The 17,399-nt window shown below is 41.4% G+C and overlaps 1 protein-coding gene across 2 annotated transcripts in view; it reads left to right on the plus strand.

Moving 5' to 3' along the window:
- LOC115152340 (kinesin-like protein KIF21A) overlaps positions 1–17,399 on the plus strand; it is a 56,533-nt gene that overhangs the window by 16,948 nt on the left and 22,186 nt on the right. For both annotated transcript variants that reach the window (XM_029697110.1, XM_029697111.1), the window contains exons 3-7: positions 814–996; positions 8,665–8,814; positions 12,055–12,186; positions 12,603–12,776; positions 17,208–17,323. In XM_029697110.1, coding sequence (XP_029552970.1) covers positions 814–996; positions 8,665–8,814; positions 12,055–12,186; positions 12,603–12,776; positions 17,208–17,323 — 755 coding nt within the window. The remainder of the gene's footprint in view (positions 1–813; positions 997–8,664; positions 8,815–12,054; positions 12,187–12,602; positions 12,777–17,207; positions 17,324–17,399) is intronic.

Genomic DNA, 17,399 nt, shown 5'->3' on the forward strand with positions numbered 1-17,399 from the left:
GCAACCCCTCTATCCCTCTCCCTCTCGTTTCCTACCAATTAAACAATTCATACTCTTCTCAAGCTGCCTCTTTCTTTTTCCTGCCAGTCGGACTCTATAGCAACGGAAATTACATTGAAGTTTGGGCTTCTCTCCCCTTCACCCCGGTTGCCTTGGCGACTGAGCCTTTTTCTCCAATAGTAGGGGCTGTCTAGAACTCAGTCTGTTTGATGGGAGGGGGATTTATATGGTGTGGGGTCTTAAGTGATGCGGTTAAGTAGACATACACACATCTAAGATATCCATAAATGTTTTCTATGAGCTCATCTCCCCCTTCCATTCCTGCAGTGATGGTGACCTATTTGTCTGTCATCCATGCTGTATGTACAGTAGCTACAGTGGTTGACCAAGGCTCTAGGTAGCCTGGTTTGACCCAGCTCAGCTCAGTTTGTCCCTGTGTATTTACTCAGACTGTAGAGGACATTTGGTAGAAAATGTGTTTGTCTAGTCTGTACTGGGATGGACTAATCCAGCTTTAACACTTTCCCCACAGTCTGACCCAGTAAACAGAATCAGAGGGTTCTTTTCACTTGGATACAAACACAACAGATGTAAATGAAACTTCAATAAATGAACTATGTGAAATAAATTAAACTTGTTATCTCTCTCTCTCTCCTCCTTACTCATCCCCACCCCACCCCACCCCATCCTTTCCTAATCCTTATCTTTTCCCCCCTCTTCATCCTCCCCGCTTTATCCTATCTCTCTCTCACCCTTCTCTTCATCTTTCCTCTCCACCGCTGTCTTATCATCCTCCTCTTCCTCCTCCTATAGACGGGGTCAGGTAAGACATACACCATGGGTACAGGGTTTGATGTGAACATCGGGGAGGAGGAGCTGGGCATTATTCCCCGGGCAGTCACCCACCTCTTCAGGGGCATCGAGCAGCGCCAGCAGGCTGCTAAAGAGCAGGGACGTCCCGTGCCCAAGTTCAAGATCAACGCACAGTTCCTGGAGGTATGGACTACGGCGTCACAAAGGCGACACAGAGACGTGGGCAGGGAATATACAGTTGAAGTCGGAAGTTTACATACACCTTAGCCAAATACATTTAAACTCAGTTTTTCACAATTCCTGACATTTAGTCCTAGTAAAAATTCCCTGTCTTAGGTCAGTTTGGATCAGCACTTTATTTTAAGAATGTGAAATGTCAGAGTAATAGTAGAGAGAATGATTTATTTCAGCTTTTATTTCTTTCATCACATTCCCAGTGGGTTAGAAGTTTACATACACTCAATTAGTATTTGGTAGCATTGCCTTTAAATTGTTTAACTTTGGTCAAATGTTTCGGGTAGCCTTCCACAACCTTCCCACAATAAGTTGGGTGAATTTTGGCCCATTCCTCCTGACAGAGCTGGTGTAACTGAGTCAGGTTTGTAGGCCTCCTTGCTCGCACACGCTTTTTCGGTTCTTCCCACAAATTTTCTATAGGATTGAGGTCAGGGCTTTGTGATGGCCACTCCAATACCTTGACTTCGTTGTCCTTAAGCCATTTTGCCACAAATTTGGAAATATGCTTGGGGTCATTGTCCATTTGGAAGACCCATTTGCGACCAAGCTTTAACTTCCTGACTGATATCTTGAGATGTTGTTTTAATATATCCACATAATCTTTCTTCCTCATGATGCCATCTATTTTGTGAAGTGCACCAGTCCCTCCTGCAGCAAAGCACCCCCACAACATGATGCTGCCACCCCCATGCTTCACGGTTGGGATGGTATTCCTCGGCTTGCAAGCCTCCCCCTTTTTCTCCAAACATAATGATGGTCATTATGGCCAAACAGTTACATTTTTGTTTCATCAGACCAGAGGACATTTCTCCAAAAAGTACGATCTTTGTCCCCATGTGTAGTTGCAAACCATAGTCTGGCTTTTTTATGTCGGTTTTGGAGCAGTGGCTTCTTCCTTGCTGAGCGGCCTTTCAGGTTATGTTGATATAGGACTTGTTTTACTGTGGATATAGATACTTTTGTACCTGTTTCCTCCAGCATCTTCACAAGGTCCTTTGCTGTTGTTCTGGGATTGATTTGTACTTTTCGCACCAAAGTGCGTTCTGTCTCCGAGAGATGAACGTGTCTCCTTCCTGAGCAGTATGACGGCTGTGTGGTCCCATGGTGTTTATACTTGCGTACTATTGTTTGTACAGATGAATGTGGTACCTTCAGGCGTTTGGAAATTGTTCCCAAGGATGAACCAGACTTGAGGAGGTCTATCATTTTTTTCTGAGGTCTTGGCTGATTTCTTTTGATTTTCCCATGATGTAAAGCAAAGAGGCACTGAGTTTGAAGGTACATCCACAGGTACACCTCCAATTGACTCAAATGATGTCAATTAGCCTATCAGAATCTTCTAAAGCCATCACATAATTTTCTGGAATTTTCCAATCTGTTTAAAGGCACAGTCAACTTAGAGTATGTAAACTTCTGACCTACTGGAATTGTGATATAAGTGAAATAATCTGTCTGGAAACAATTGTTGGAAAAAATGACTTGTGTCATGCACAAAGTAGATGTCCTAACCGACTTGGCAAAACTATGGTTTGTTAACAAGAAATTTGTGGTTTGGTTGAAAAATGAGTTTTAATGACTCCAACCTAAGTGTTTGTCAACTTCTGACTTCAACTGTATGTGGAAATATACATATGGAAATATGTTATAGGGTGACATATTATTTAAGGCCAGGCACCACAGGCTAATAGTTTTTTTTTTCTTTACTCTCATCAGACTGAAACTTTACCAGGTGAAAGTATACATAAATACAATATATTGTTGTATTACAAGTTTTATTTATTTAAAAAATTTAAATATGCAAATGAGGCAAACCCTCCTTAAATATGCGCTAATTTGCATATTACAAGAATACGTTTTTCAACACATTGCTTTTTTTTATTGTGATTAGACACTCAATGTTTACACTTTTACTGGTCAAAATATTGTCATTTCATGGAATTATTTAAAAAAGACTTCACATGTATGACTGATGAATATTTTGCATATATTTACACATAAAATGACATTTAAAATCCAAACGACACAAGATATAAAAAAAAGCCTCTGTAAAAATCTAACTAGAAGACCTAAGAACCTGTGTGTAAAATAATGTGAATATACATCCTTTGAAGACTGAGAAAAATAAATTGGCGCAAGGGGAACATGTCCGAGAAAATGGCCAATAAAGATAGGCTAATATTATTAAAATGTACTTTCCATAAATATGACTATTTGTCACATGAATTAAACTCTTATTCATTATTCATTCCTAATCTGATATTTAAACATCAAATATACCTTTTACAAATACATTAGCACATTTAATACATTTGTTTCAAGCAATAGAGGATATCATTTGAATACTGGTCTGTTGGGCAAATTCTCATATCACTATGCTCAATGTTGAAATGCGCAGAACATTAATCAGCTATGCCTGCCCCATATATAAGGCCCTCTGAGTTGTTGCTGGTACCGCTTGACTTTGTTGACTGTGTCATAGCACCTGCGCCTACACTTGGCACACTCCATTGAAGCGTTATCAGCTCTCACATCCTCCTCTCTGATTGCTTCCAGTGTCACCAGAGTGCTGTCAAGCCACAATGTGATCATCACATTTGATATAGCAGTTGCTCCCTCATTGAACGTGGCTACTGCCATACTGTCTGCTCCGTTAATGCGGCTTTTGCCCACAAAGACAGTTTTGGGGCATTGCGACCATATTACAGATTTCAGACGTTCATTTGCATTCTGGGTTCCTCTCTATTAAAACATTGTATGGCCTTTGTGACAGGGTGGGTTTTCATCATTTTCTAGGGATCGCTGGTACCAGAACCAATGCACACACCTATCCCGTAGTTGGACATGAATCCTCTCTTGTGCAAAGTGCCATCAAAGGATACATGAATGTCTATGATGGTATCCTCATCCTCCTTCAGCAACTCTGCTATGTCTGGGTCTATATCTGCGTATGCTCTTCTAATTATCTTTGCAGCACTCTCCAGACTGTAGCCCTCTCTGAATCTCTGCAACTAAAGTGGGGGAAAAAGTACTTATTATGTCTGTCAAATTTACAGTCATAACTGCAGGACTAAATATCAGCATGTTACCCTATGTAAATATTAGCATATCAGCATGCATTTACTTTATGTAAAGCTAATTTCTCACAGCCCTGACATTGTAGGCCTATGACAGTCTCATTACATAGTTATGTTTTCCCATCACTCTTTTTTATTCACTTTGAATATATTTGCTGGAGCAAGGAAATAAATATTATTTATACACAGCAAGTCACCTGACAGTAATGGGCTACTCTCCCTTTTTATTTACCTGTCACTCTCCTGTCATGTCTCTGATATGAGCTGAGATGCAAGGAAGGAATCCCTAGGACTCTTTAAGAGCAGCATAACCAAGTCCAAGTTCGTTGGCTAGAAGAGCCATCCTCACATTTATGTCAAATGCCACATCTCCCCTGGAGCACTCCAGCAGCCTGGAGGAATTGTAAACACTCCTAAATTCATCACGATCACCTTCACAGTTTGCACATTCTATCATGACACAATAACAGAATCCCTGGTTGGTGGGGTCTGTGGTGATTTCAGTCCAGTGTTTAGACACTTAGGGCAAATCAAATCATGTACAAATTAGTTTAATTGTGACATGTGGAATAAAAGCCACTGTTGGCTGGCTGCTGTCTGGTTGATCGCTGCTAGTTGTCATCTTCATCTCAATTAATTTGCGTCTCAACGCGCTGCCGTGGGCTACCTCCTTTTCCTCCTCTGCCTGTACTGCCTCGATCGGATGGTAAGGCTAATCTGACAGGCTGACCACACCGCTCGCACCAACGAGTGTCTGCGTTGCCAAGGGCTAAAATAGAAATCAGTTCTATTTCTGGCGCAGATCGCGCTGCAAGTCCTGCCTCTCCCATCTCCTCATTCGTTTATAGAAGCAGTTACCCACGTGCCATCTCCTCATTGGTTATACTCACGTGGGTGACTGAAAGATGAACGAGGTCAGTGGCGGTAATGCACCTAATTTATGAAAGTTGCCAATCGCAATATAAAGTCAAGAGAAGAAAAAGCCTGGACTAGAAACGATTCGGTTGACCGTTTTATGTGTGGATTAATTGGTGGAGTAGAGAACCTTGTGCATTTCAGGTAAAATAACAACTCAATGTTTATATCCCAGGACAATTAGCTAGCAACAGCAAGCCAGATAAATAGGACAAATTAGCTAGCAAGTGCAAGCTAACTAGCTAAATTGCCATAAATGTTTAATGCTTTTCGACCTGTGAATATATGAATATAATTGGTTCAGAGTTTGTTTTGATATTTTAACCTGCGTGTCGTGATCATGTTTGGGGTAGGCGGACAAATAAATGTATGCACGATGGCGCACGCGCGCAGCTGGTTTGGGTTCCGTGTAAGGCTAATTTTATCTTTCATTCACTGCATTTTTCACTTTGGCTAACTGAGATCACCTATTTTTATTCACATACTGTAGGTATATTCTTTGAGATTTTCTCATTTTGTCTCTCTACATGGATTCTTCGCGGGAGATATTTTCAAACAAAGAAGTGCACATGAGGCATTTTAACCAGGTTGGCGGAAAGGGCCTTTAAATGCCAGTAACCAATCGGATGTCAGGAAATTACAAATCAACACGAAGCACTATGTTTACAAAGGATATAGCCATATATGGACTAGCTAATGATACGCTCCAGAAAACAAGCTTTTGAATGATAACTCAACATGGAGAGTTTTAAAAATAGCAGTTGAAGTTCTACATGAAACATGCTGACAAGAATGACATGTGTTGACACTTGACAATTTAACTAGCTCCCATCTCTAGTCTCCTAACGTTACATAAAAATTACTCAGACTGTTGACTGGACAGAGGGCGGGAGCAGGGCTATTAGGGTCACAGTTCGGGGTGGCAAGGGTTAATACTAAATGACTGAAAGGTTGTGTTTGCTTGTCATACTGACAGAGAGGCCATGTGGACAGAATGAGTCTACTCATTTATGACAGAGTAATATACTGTATCTGTCATAGAAAAATAGTTAGTAGAAAGGACATGGCTACCCAATAATGTAAGCAATGAATGAAAAAAAAACATCCAATATGGCCGCCAGTCTAGCCGCCTCAGAACAGTGAATGGGAATGTCCATTCTATTAAAACATACTAAAACAGATGTAATTTCAGCACAAAGGGCTTTAAAACATACTAAAACAGATGGAATTTCAGCACAAACAAAGGGCCTTAAAGGAGAAGTTAGAAGTTAAAACCAAATATCTATTTTGTATGTAAATGGCATGTTATAGAAGGGTCCAGACCATTTTTTTGTGATGTCACTTGTTTTTGCGAAAGTTACCCCAGCCAGCGATTCACTTCCTTATCCTCGTTGTGCAGTACGGGGGCACCCAAATACGTCCTTTTAGAAATGGAAAAGCTCTCAGTATAGTGATGCAGGTGATTAGAAATTGTGACATTCTGAAATGTATACACAACATTATATTCCATTTTGTGCGACACAGGCTGTTTCCCCAATCCAGCTTTTCCATTGTCCATGTAGTCGGCTGTTAGACGTAGAGGTATCGCTCTAGTCGCAACAAAATGGAAATAACGTGTGGATAAAGTTTGGGTTGACACAATTTTGTGTACAACATCTAAAGACCTGCATCGCTTTACTGAGAGCTTTTCCATTTCTAGAAATATGTATTTGGGTGTTTTTGGGGCATTTGTTCATGTTTTTTCAAAACCAAGTGAAATCACAAAAAAAGTGTCTGGATCCATAGGAAAATAGATGGGAGAGGTTTTGTTTGCGTCTTAGGTTTACCCCCAGCCAGAGCCCGGACTTGGCATCTTCTTAGAACCAGAGATGTGAATGATTAAATAAATGGGTAACACTAAATTTGAGTAGTCTCCCAATAACATGTCAACAGCATGTATCTCGACATGCAACAGGACTTCCAACAAAACAACCATAATAAATACAGTGCATTCTGAAAGTATTCAGACCCCTTGACTTTTTCCAGATTTTATTACGTTACAGCCTTCTCCTGAAATGGATGAACTTGTTTTTTCCCCCTCATTAATCTACACACAATACCCCATAATGACAAAGCTAAAAAGTTTTTGACATTTTTGCACATATATTAAAAACGGAAATATCACATTTACAAAAGTATACAGATGCTTTACTTAGTACTTTGATGATGCACCTTTGGCACCGATTACAGCCTCGAGTCCTCCCATTCTTCTCTGCAGATCTTCTCATGCTTTGTCAGGTTGGATTGGAAGCGTCACTGCACAGCTATTTTCAGGTCTCCAGAGATGTTAGATCGGGTTCAAATCCGGGCTCTGGCTGGGCCACTCATGGACATTGAGACTTGTCCTGAAGCCACTCCAGCGTTGTCTTGGCTGTGTGCTTAGGGTCATTGTCCTGTTGGAAGGTGAATCGTCTCCCCAGTCTGAGGTCCTGAGCACTCTGGAGCATGTTTTCATCAAGGATCTGTCTGTACTTTGCTCCGTTCATCTTTCCCTTGATCCTGACTAGTCTCCAAATCCCTGCCGCTGAAAAACATACCCACAGCATGATGATGCCACCACCATGCTTCACCCTAGGGATGGCGTTAGGTTTCCTCCAGACATAACGCTTGGCATTCAGGCCAAAAAGTTCAATCTTGGTTTCATCAGACCAGAGAATCTTGTTTCTCATGGTCTGAGAGTCCTTCGGGTTCTTCGTCACCTCACTGACCAAGGCCCTTCTCCCCCGATTGCTTAGTTTGGCCGTGTGGCCAGCTCTAGGAAGAGTCTTGGTGGTTCCAAACATCTTCCATTTAAGAATGATGGTGGCCACCGTGTTCTTGAGTACTTTCAATGCTGCAGACATGTTTTTGTGCTCTTCCCCAGATCTGTGCCTCGACACAATTCTGTCTCGGAGTTCTACGGACAATTGCTTCGACCTCATGGCTTGGCTGTCAACTGTGGGAACTTATATAGTCTGCCTTTCCAAATCATGTCCAAACAATTTCTGTAGATTGATGAGGAAAATGTTTATTTCATCCATTTTAGAATAGGGCTGAAACGTTACAATATCTGGAAAAAAGTCTGAAATCTTTCCGAATGCACTGTAAGTTATTTACCTGTTATTCACCCCCCTTTCATCAAACTAGGACCTTGGCAGAGCCTTGCATTTAGATATACTGCTCTGGACCTTGGGCACCAACACAAAGCCAAGTTACTTTTGTAGAAAAGCCATTCATAGAGGTCACACCAGAGAGAAGGGGAGTGGTGGCAAAGCCTGTTACATTCTATAAAAACATCTCTGTTGTAGGTATGTGTGTTAGACTCCATATCGAGATACATTATCTGTCTCACTGTTTAGACTCTTGAGAGTCCTCTGCTGTTTAACGTTGTTCAGACTGAGTCAGACAGTCCTACTCATGTTGCTCACTTTCTCGCTTTCAGTCTGACATAATCAGATATGGTCTTGCATCAGTGTGATATCAGAACTGGAATAGGATACAAACTATCAGAACCTTTGATATTTTCATGGAATTTCACAGTGCTCAATTTACCACGGTAACAAATAAGACTGTAATATTGTGTGGTTCTGGGTGTGTCCTGGTTTAGCTTTACAATGAGGAGGTGCTGGATCTGTTTGACTCTACGAGGGACCTGGAGGCTCGGACGCAGAAATCCCACATTAAGATCCACGAGGACGCTAATGGAGGAATCTACACAGTGGGGGTGACCACACGGACTGTAGCCTCCGAGGCAGAGGTGTGTACGTTAGAGATGCGCAGGTCAGCTGTTTGTTTACCCACACCCGCATGCAACTGCTAATAACCCAGCCGCAACCGCCTGACTATATGTGATAAAGTGAAAATCGGAGGCACTTACCCGCAAATATAGAAAATGCGCTATAGACTACAGTCAGACTACAGAAGATTTTTTGACACTGGGTTGCTGGATTTTGTTTTGCCTGATTTAGATATGTTTCTACTTATAATTTCCGATATTTAGGGAGGCTGTTTGTTAGTCAACTTGTCTATAATTAAATATATGTAGCTTCTCTTTTGTCATTATATATTGCCCTAGAAGACTAAATAAACCCTTGCTCAACAGAATAATGTAATAGATAGATAGAATGACTGCTTCAATCAGAAACGTTTGCTTCAATCAGAAACGTTTTCTCTGTCATCTTTCTCGGAGCAAAGATGTTTAGCGACTGGGGAGAAAATACAATAAAGCAAAAAAAAACAGGAAAGATGTTCTCTGCAAAATGTCCAAATGACATCACTTTGACCGGTTGTAAGGAAAAAGAAAGCTGTGAAAACGACCCAATTTGTGTTTCTAATAAGATTTCAGTTCGGCATCGATGCATATTTTATGTGGTTGAAATACTACCAGCTTTTATGATGCTTTTATGATGAAGACAGCACCTCTACAGATCATACTAACTGCAGAAAGAAATCATATTTCTCCACTCCTGTTCCCAAGTCCAAATATTGCCTACACTTAGTGTATTATTTTACTGCAAGAAATGCTTAATTCTGCAGGAGTTATTATTAAGGCTATAGCCCTATTCACTCAGGACTAGTTGGTAATGTTTTTTCAAACTCCCCCCTGTAATTTATATATATATATATATGTTGATTGACAGTTATGACAGAAACCTGGAGGTTTTTTTCTAGGTGTGAAGATATATAAGTCCAGGCAATAACAGGGTAACTCGAGCTTGGTTCACAGGTTTCTAAACCATACCAAGCCATCTTTGGTATAGTGTCACCATAATATTTGAATTGAGGAAGTGTCATCATAATCATTAGGATATTTTAGCGATCCACAGTGGAAAATGTCCTAAATGCCCCCCAGCCTTCAGATGTGAGCTAAACAGCGAACTTGCACTTGATATGTGTTTTAAGGCTGCGAATGACAAAGTGAAATAGCTCATTTGCACTGTGTGCTGCATTGTGATCTATTAAGAGCAAGGGTTGCATTAAATAGGCGCAATTTTTGGCGATGTTCAATTCATTCGTACAAAACGTATAAGCAAAAGCATTTACTGTGAAAGTTGATACATATAGGCCCTTCATACAGTGCATTCGGAAACTATTCAGACCCCTTCCCTTTTTCCACATTTTGTTACGTTACAGCCATAATATAAAATAGATGAACTCGATTTTTTTCTTCATCAATCTACACACATTACCCCATAATGAATAAGCGAAAACAGGTTTTTAGAAATGTTTGCCAATTTCTAAAAATAAAAAAAATAATACTTATTTACATAAGTATTCAGACCCTTTGCTATGAGACTCGAAATTGAACTCAGGTGCATCCTGTTTCCATTGATCATCCTTGAGATGTTTCTACAACTTGATTGGAATCCACCTGAGGTAAATTCAATTGATTGGACATGATTTGGAAAGGCACACACCTATCTATATACGGTCCAACAGTTGACAGTGCATGTCAGAGCAAAAACCAAGCCATGAGGTTGAAGGAATTGTCCGTAGAGCTCTGAGACAGGATTTTGTCGTGGCACAGATCTGGGGAAGGGTACCAAAACTTTCTGCAGCATTGAAGGTCCAGAAGAACACGGTGGCCTCCATCATTCTTAAATGGAAGAAGGTTGGGACAACCAAGATTCTTCCTAGAGCTGGCCGCCCGGCCAAACTGAGCAATCGGGGGAGAAAGGCCTTGATCAGGGAGGTGTCCAAGAACCCAATGGTCACTCTGACAGAGCTCCAGAGTTCCTCTGTGGAGATGGGAGACCCTTCCAGAATGACAACCATCTCTGCAGCACTCCACCAATCAGGCCTTTATGGTAGAGTGTCCAGACGGAAGCCACTCCTCAGTCAACGGCACATGACGGCCCGCTTGGAGTTTGACAAAAGGCACCTAAAGGACTCTCAGACCATGAGAAACAAGATTCACTGGTCTGATGAAATCAAGATTGATCTCTTTGGCCTGAATGCCAAGCATCATGTCTGGAGGAAACCTAACGCCATCCCTAGGGTGAAGCATGGTGGTGGCATCATCATGCTGTGGGTATGTTTTTCAGCGGCAGGGATTTGGAGACTAGTCAGGATCAAGGAGAAAGATGAACGGAGCAAAGTATACAGAGATCCTTGATGAAAACCTGCTCCAGAGTGCTCAGGACCTTAGACTGGGGGCAAAGTTTCCCCTTCCAACAGGACACCAACCCTAAGCACACAGCCAAGACAACGCAGGAGTGGCTTCGGGACAAGTCTCTGAATGTCCATGAGTGGCCCAGCGAGAGCCTGGACTTGAACCCGATGTAACATCTGTGGAGAGACCTGAAAATAGCTGTGCAGCGACACTCCCCATCCAACCTGACAGAGCTTGAGAAGATCTGTAGAGAAGAATGGGAGAACCTCCCCAAATACAGGTGTGCCAAGCTTGTAGCGTCATACCCAAGAAGACTCGAGGCTTTAATCAGTGCCAAAGGTGCGTCAAGTAAGTACTAAGTAAAGGGTCTGAATACTTATGTAAATGTGATATTTCCATTTTTATTTTTAATATATGTGCAAAAATGTAAAAAAACTGTTTTTGCTTTGTCATTATGGTGTATTGTGTGTAGATTGACGAGGGGAAAAAAGCTATTTAATCAATTTTAGAATAATGGTGTAACGTAACAAAATGTAGCAAAAGTCAAGGGGTCGGAGTACTTTCCGAATGCACTCTATATAGCCTATGCTCAGCACTTTGTTCAATTTATCGAATCAAACTTCGTCCAACACCTGTCAAACTCAGACATTTCTCTCAAAACACAGGGATGCCAATTTACGTGGGACTAATATTGTCAGAGGACTTTGCCCAAAAACTGTAGGTTATTCTGGTTAGTCGTACAGATTTCAGTTTCCATTTAACACATTGGCTACAGTATGTGTATGGCTGTATGTATATGTAATATAGGAAAGTAAAAAAACATGAAATGAACTGTAAAATGATCATTTACACAGTGATAACACAGTGATGTCCAATCTCTCTCAGATGATGCAGTGTCTGAAGCTGGGTGCTCTATGTCGTACCACGGCCAGCACCCAGATGAACGTCCAGAGCTCCCGCTCTCACGCCATCTTCACCATTCACCTGTGCCAAGTCAGAGTCTGTGCATCCGACAATGTACGTACAAGAGCAGCTTATTCCTAGCCTTAGTGCCAGTCCTTTTGTGCTCTTCTTGCCAACTCCTATCTTATTCCGTATCTACCCTTTTGTTACTGTGATGTGACTCCTGTCACTTGTTGAGACGCTGTTAGTGCATGTTATGACATGTTATGACAGTGACTGAAGTTACTCCTAACCTTGATGTTACAGAAATGATATAGCCACTCCTATGCTATCATGTCATATTATGCTGTTACGTAAATGACATACTGTATATAGAAATTACTGTTATTAAGGTACTGACATTATGGTAGGCTACTGTTTATGGCAGGCTACTGACATTCTATGTTATGTTACATTAATGACAGGGACAGTGCTTTTGAATAACGGTACTGACACAAAGGCATCGATCTGGTTGTTTTTCTAACTCACAGCAGGACAACAACGAGACGGACAACAAGGTTGCTAACAGCAACTCGGAGATGGAAGAGTATGAGACACTGACGGCCAAGTTTCACTTTGTGGACCTAGCCGGGTCAGAGAGACTGAAGAGAACAGGGGCGACCGGAGACCGAGCTAAGGAGGGAATCTCCATCAACTGTGGACTGGTGAGACACTGGTTGTGTCCGAAATGGACCGTATTCTCTATAGTAGTACACAAGTTTTGACCAACCCTATTCTCTAATACACTAGCAGGTCTATCCAACCCTGTTCCTGGAGAACGATGCTCCTGTAGGTTTTCACTCCAACCCCACTTGTAACTAACCTGATTCAGCTTATCAACCAGCTAATTATTAGAATCAGGTACGCTAGATTAGGGTTTGGCGAAAACCTATAGGATGGTACCTCTCCAGGAACAAGGTTGGAGAGCCCTCGCAATAAGAATCTGTTCAAAACGTCTCTGGTAAAAATGTGTGCAATATAGGAATATATAATTTTTGTCCTTTAACCCCCTAAACTTGATGTCTGCCCCCTAATTAGCATAATGTAAAAATCCACATCAAAATCTATCAGTTTAAGCTAGAGATACAGTGCATTCAGAAAGTATTCAGATCCCTTGACTTTACAGACATTTTGTTTCGTTACAGCCTTATTCTAAAATGTATTTGGAAAAAAAAGAATCAATCTACCGTCATTTCCGGACTATTAAGCGCACCTGAACATAAGCCGCACCCACTGAATTTTAAAAATATATATTATTTTGAACATAAATAAGCTGCAGGTGCCTACCGGTACATTGAAACAAATGAACTTTACACAGGCTTTAACGAAACACGGCTTGTAACAAAAATAAATAGGCTTTAACGAAACACGGCTTGTAACAAAAATAAATAGGCTTTAACGAAACATGGCTTGTAACAAAAAATAAAAAAATAGCAGTAAGCTTTAGTTGTCTTTTTGCACTGAGTCAATTCCTCATGCTCTATTTCCTTTTCCAACAGCCAGATCAATCGCCTTCAACTTGAAAGGTGCATCATATGCATTTCTCCGTGTCTTTGCCATGATGAGGGTGACAAAATGACTACCGTAATCAGAATGATAGGAAGTTTGAGAGCGCTCGATTTAATCTAAACAGTAAACAAAAAAGTTGTTTGACTGTAACCCGTTCGGCAATTTCATTGGTCTAATGAAAGCTTCATGCCGCCAAAAAAACTGAGCACGTCACAGAATGTGTTTTTTTGTAGAAAAAAAAATTGAAAGAGGGAAAAATCCATATATTAGCCGCGTCATTGTTTAAGTTGCGAGGATCAAAGCCTGGGAAAAAAGTTGCGGCTTATAGTCTGGAATTTACGGTACGTATAATACATTTTTGCAAATGTATTCAAAAAAAAACTGAAATATGACATTTACATAATTATCCAGACCCTTTACTCAGTGCTTTGTTGAAGCACCTTTGGCAGCGATTACAGCCTTAAGTCTTCGAGGGTATGACGCTACAAGCTTGGCACAGCTGTATGTGGGGAGGTTCTCCCATTTATCTCTGCAGATCCTCTCAAGCTCTGTAAGGTTGGATGGGGAGCATTGCTGCACAACTTATTTCAGGTCTCTCCAGAGATGTTCGATTGGGTTCCAAGTCCGGGTTCTGGCTGGGCCACTCATGGACATTCAGAGACTTGTCCTGAAGCCACTCCTGCGTTGTCTTAGCTGTGTGCTTAGGGTCATTGTCCTGTTGGAAGGTGAACCTTCACCCCAGTCTGAGGTCCTGAGCGCTCTGGATCAGGTTTTCATCAAGGATCTCTCTGTACTTTGCGCCATTCATATTTCCCTTGATCCTGACTACTCTGTCAAATCAAATCAAATCAAATGTATTTGTCACATACACATGGTTAGCAGGTGTTAATGCAAGTGTAGCGAAATGCTTGTGCTTGTAGTTCCGACCATGCAGTAATATCTAACAAGTAATCTACCAATTCCACAACAACTACCTTGTACACACAAGTGTAAAGGAATTAATATGAATATGTACATACAAATATATAAATGAGTGATGGTCGAACGGCGTAGGCAAGATGTAGTAGATGGTATGGAGTACAGTATATACATATGAGATGAGTATTGTAGGGTATGAAAACATATAAAGCGGCATTGTTTAAGGTGGCTAGTGATACATTACATCAGGATGGCATAGAGTACAGTATATACATATGAGATGAGTAATGTAGGTTATGAAAACATTATATAAAGTGGCATTGTTTAAAGTGGCTAGTGATACATTTATTACATCAAGATGGCAAGATGCAGTAGATGGTAGCGTACAGTATATACATATGAGATAAATAATGTAGGTTATGTGAACATTATCTAATATAAATAATATAAAGTGGCAAGTGATACATTGATTACATCAATTTTCCTATTATTAAAGTGGCTTGAGTTGAGTCAGTATGTTGGCAGCAGCCACTCAATGTTAGTGATGGCTGTTTAACAGTCTGACGGTCTTGAGATAGAAGCTGTTTTTCAGTCTCTCGGTTCCAGCTTTGATGCACCTGTACTGACCTCGCCTTCTGGATGTTAGCGGGGTGAACAGGCAGTGGCTCGGGTGGTTGCTGTCCTTGATGATCTTTTTGGCCTTCCTGTGACATCGGGTGGTGTAGGTGTCCTGGAGGGCAGGTAGTTTGCACCCGGTGATGCGTTGTGCAGACCTCACTACCCTCTGGAGAGCCTTCCGGTTATGGGCGGAGCAGTTGCCGTACAAGGCGGTGATACAGCCCGACAGGATGCTCTCGATTGTGCATCTGTAAAAGTTTGTGAATGTTTTTGGTGACAAGCCGAATGTCTTCAGCCTCCTGAGGTTGAAGAGGTGCTGCTGCGCCTTCTTCACCATGCTGTCTGTGTGGGTGGACGATTTCAGTTTGTCCGTGATATGTATGCCGAGGAACTTAAAACTCTCCAACTGTGAGACCTTATGTAGACAGGTGTTTGCCTTTCCAAATCATGTCCAATCAATTGAATTTACCACAGGTGGACTGCAATCAAGTTGTAGAAACATTTCAAGGATGATCAATGGATACAGGATGCAGCTGAGCTCAATTTCAAGTCTCAGCAAAGGGTCTGAATATTTACAGTACCAGTCAAAAGTTTGAAAACACCTACTCATTCTAGGGTTTTTCTTAATTTTTTACTATTTTCTACATCAAAACTATGAAATAACACATATAGAATCATGTAGTAACCAAAAAAGTGTTAAACAAATCAAAATATATTTTATATTTGAGATTCTTGAAGTAACCTTTGATGACAGATTTGTGCTCTCTTGGCATTCTCTCAACCAGCTTCATGAGGTAGTCACCTGGAATGCATTTCAATTACAGGTGTGCCTTGTTAAAAGTTCATTTGTGGAATTTCTTTCCTTCTTAATGCGTTTGAGCCGATCAGTTGTGTTGTGACAGGGTAGGGGTGGTATACAGAAGATAGCCCTATTTGGTAAAAGACCAAGTCCATATTATAGCAAGAAGTGCTCAAATAAGCAAAGAGAAACGACAAAAGCAAAAGACATGAAGGTCAGTCAATGCGGAAAATGTCAAGAACTTTAAAAGTTTCTTCAAGTGCAGTTGCAAAAACCATCATGCGCTGTGATGAAACTGGCTCTCATGACCGCCACAGGAAAGGAAGACCAAGAGTTACCTCTGCTGCAAAGGATAAGTTAATTTGAGTTAACTGCACCCCAGATTGAATCCCAAATTATTGCTTCACAGAGATCAAGTAACAGACACATCTCAACATCAACTGTTCAGAGGAGACTTCGTGAATCATGCCTTCATGGTCGAATTGCAAAGAAACCACTACTAAAGGACACCAATAAGAAGAGGAGACTTCCTTGGGCCAAGAAACATGAGCAATTGACATTAGACCAGTGGAAATCTGTCCTTTGGTCTGATGAGTCAACATTTTGAGATTTTTGGTGGTTCCAACAGCTGTATCTTTGTGAGACACAGAGTAGGTGAACGGATGATCTCTGCATGTGTGGTTCCCACCGTGAAGCTTGGAGGAGGAGGTGTGATGGTGTGGGGGTGCTTTGCTGGTGACACTGTCTGTGATTTATTTAGAATTCAAGGCACACTCAACCAGCATGGTTACCACAGCATTTTGCAGCGATACACCATCCCTTCTGTTTTGGGCTTTGTGGGACTATCATTTGTTTTTCAACAGGACAATGACCCAAAACACACCTCCAGGCTGTGTAGCGGCTATTTGACCAAGAAGGAGAGTGATGGAGTGCTGCATCAGATGACCTGTCCTCCACAATCACCCGACCTCAACCCAATTGAGATGGTTTGGGATGAGTTGGACCGCAGAGTGAAGGAAAAGCAGCCAAGAAGTGCTCAGCATATGTGGGAACTCCTTCAAGACTGTTGGAAAAGCATTCCAGGTGAAGCTGTTTGAGAGAATGCCAAGAGTGTGCAAAGGGTGGCTACTTCAAACTCATATCAGCCCAGTATGGACATAAATAGACTCCTTGAACCAGAATGTTTCTGGAAATAACCTTCAATATCTGTTTTGTTTTGTGGTATTTCTTGGTCATCTCTTCCAAACTGCAGCTTGCTCTTGGAAATGTAATCAGTGCTTTGGGAGACCGAAGCAAGCGATCCTCGCATGTGCCTTACAGAGACTCCAAACTCACCCGGCTTCTACAGGACTCCCTGGGTGGAAATAGGTCTGTGTGCAATTGGTCAAGCCTTTCTTCCTATCTTTGTGCCAGGGTTGGTCTCACAGTTGGTTGGTGTGCATGT

This window comes from Salmo trutta, chromosome 17 (assembly GCF_901001165.1).
Source record: "Salmo trutta chromosome 17, fSalTru1.1, whole genome shotgun sequence".
Classification (NCBI taxonomy): Eukaryota; Metazoa; Chordata; class Actinopteri; order Salmoniformes; family Salmonidae; genus Salmo; species Salmo trutta.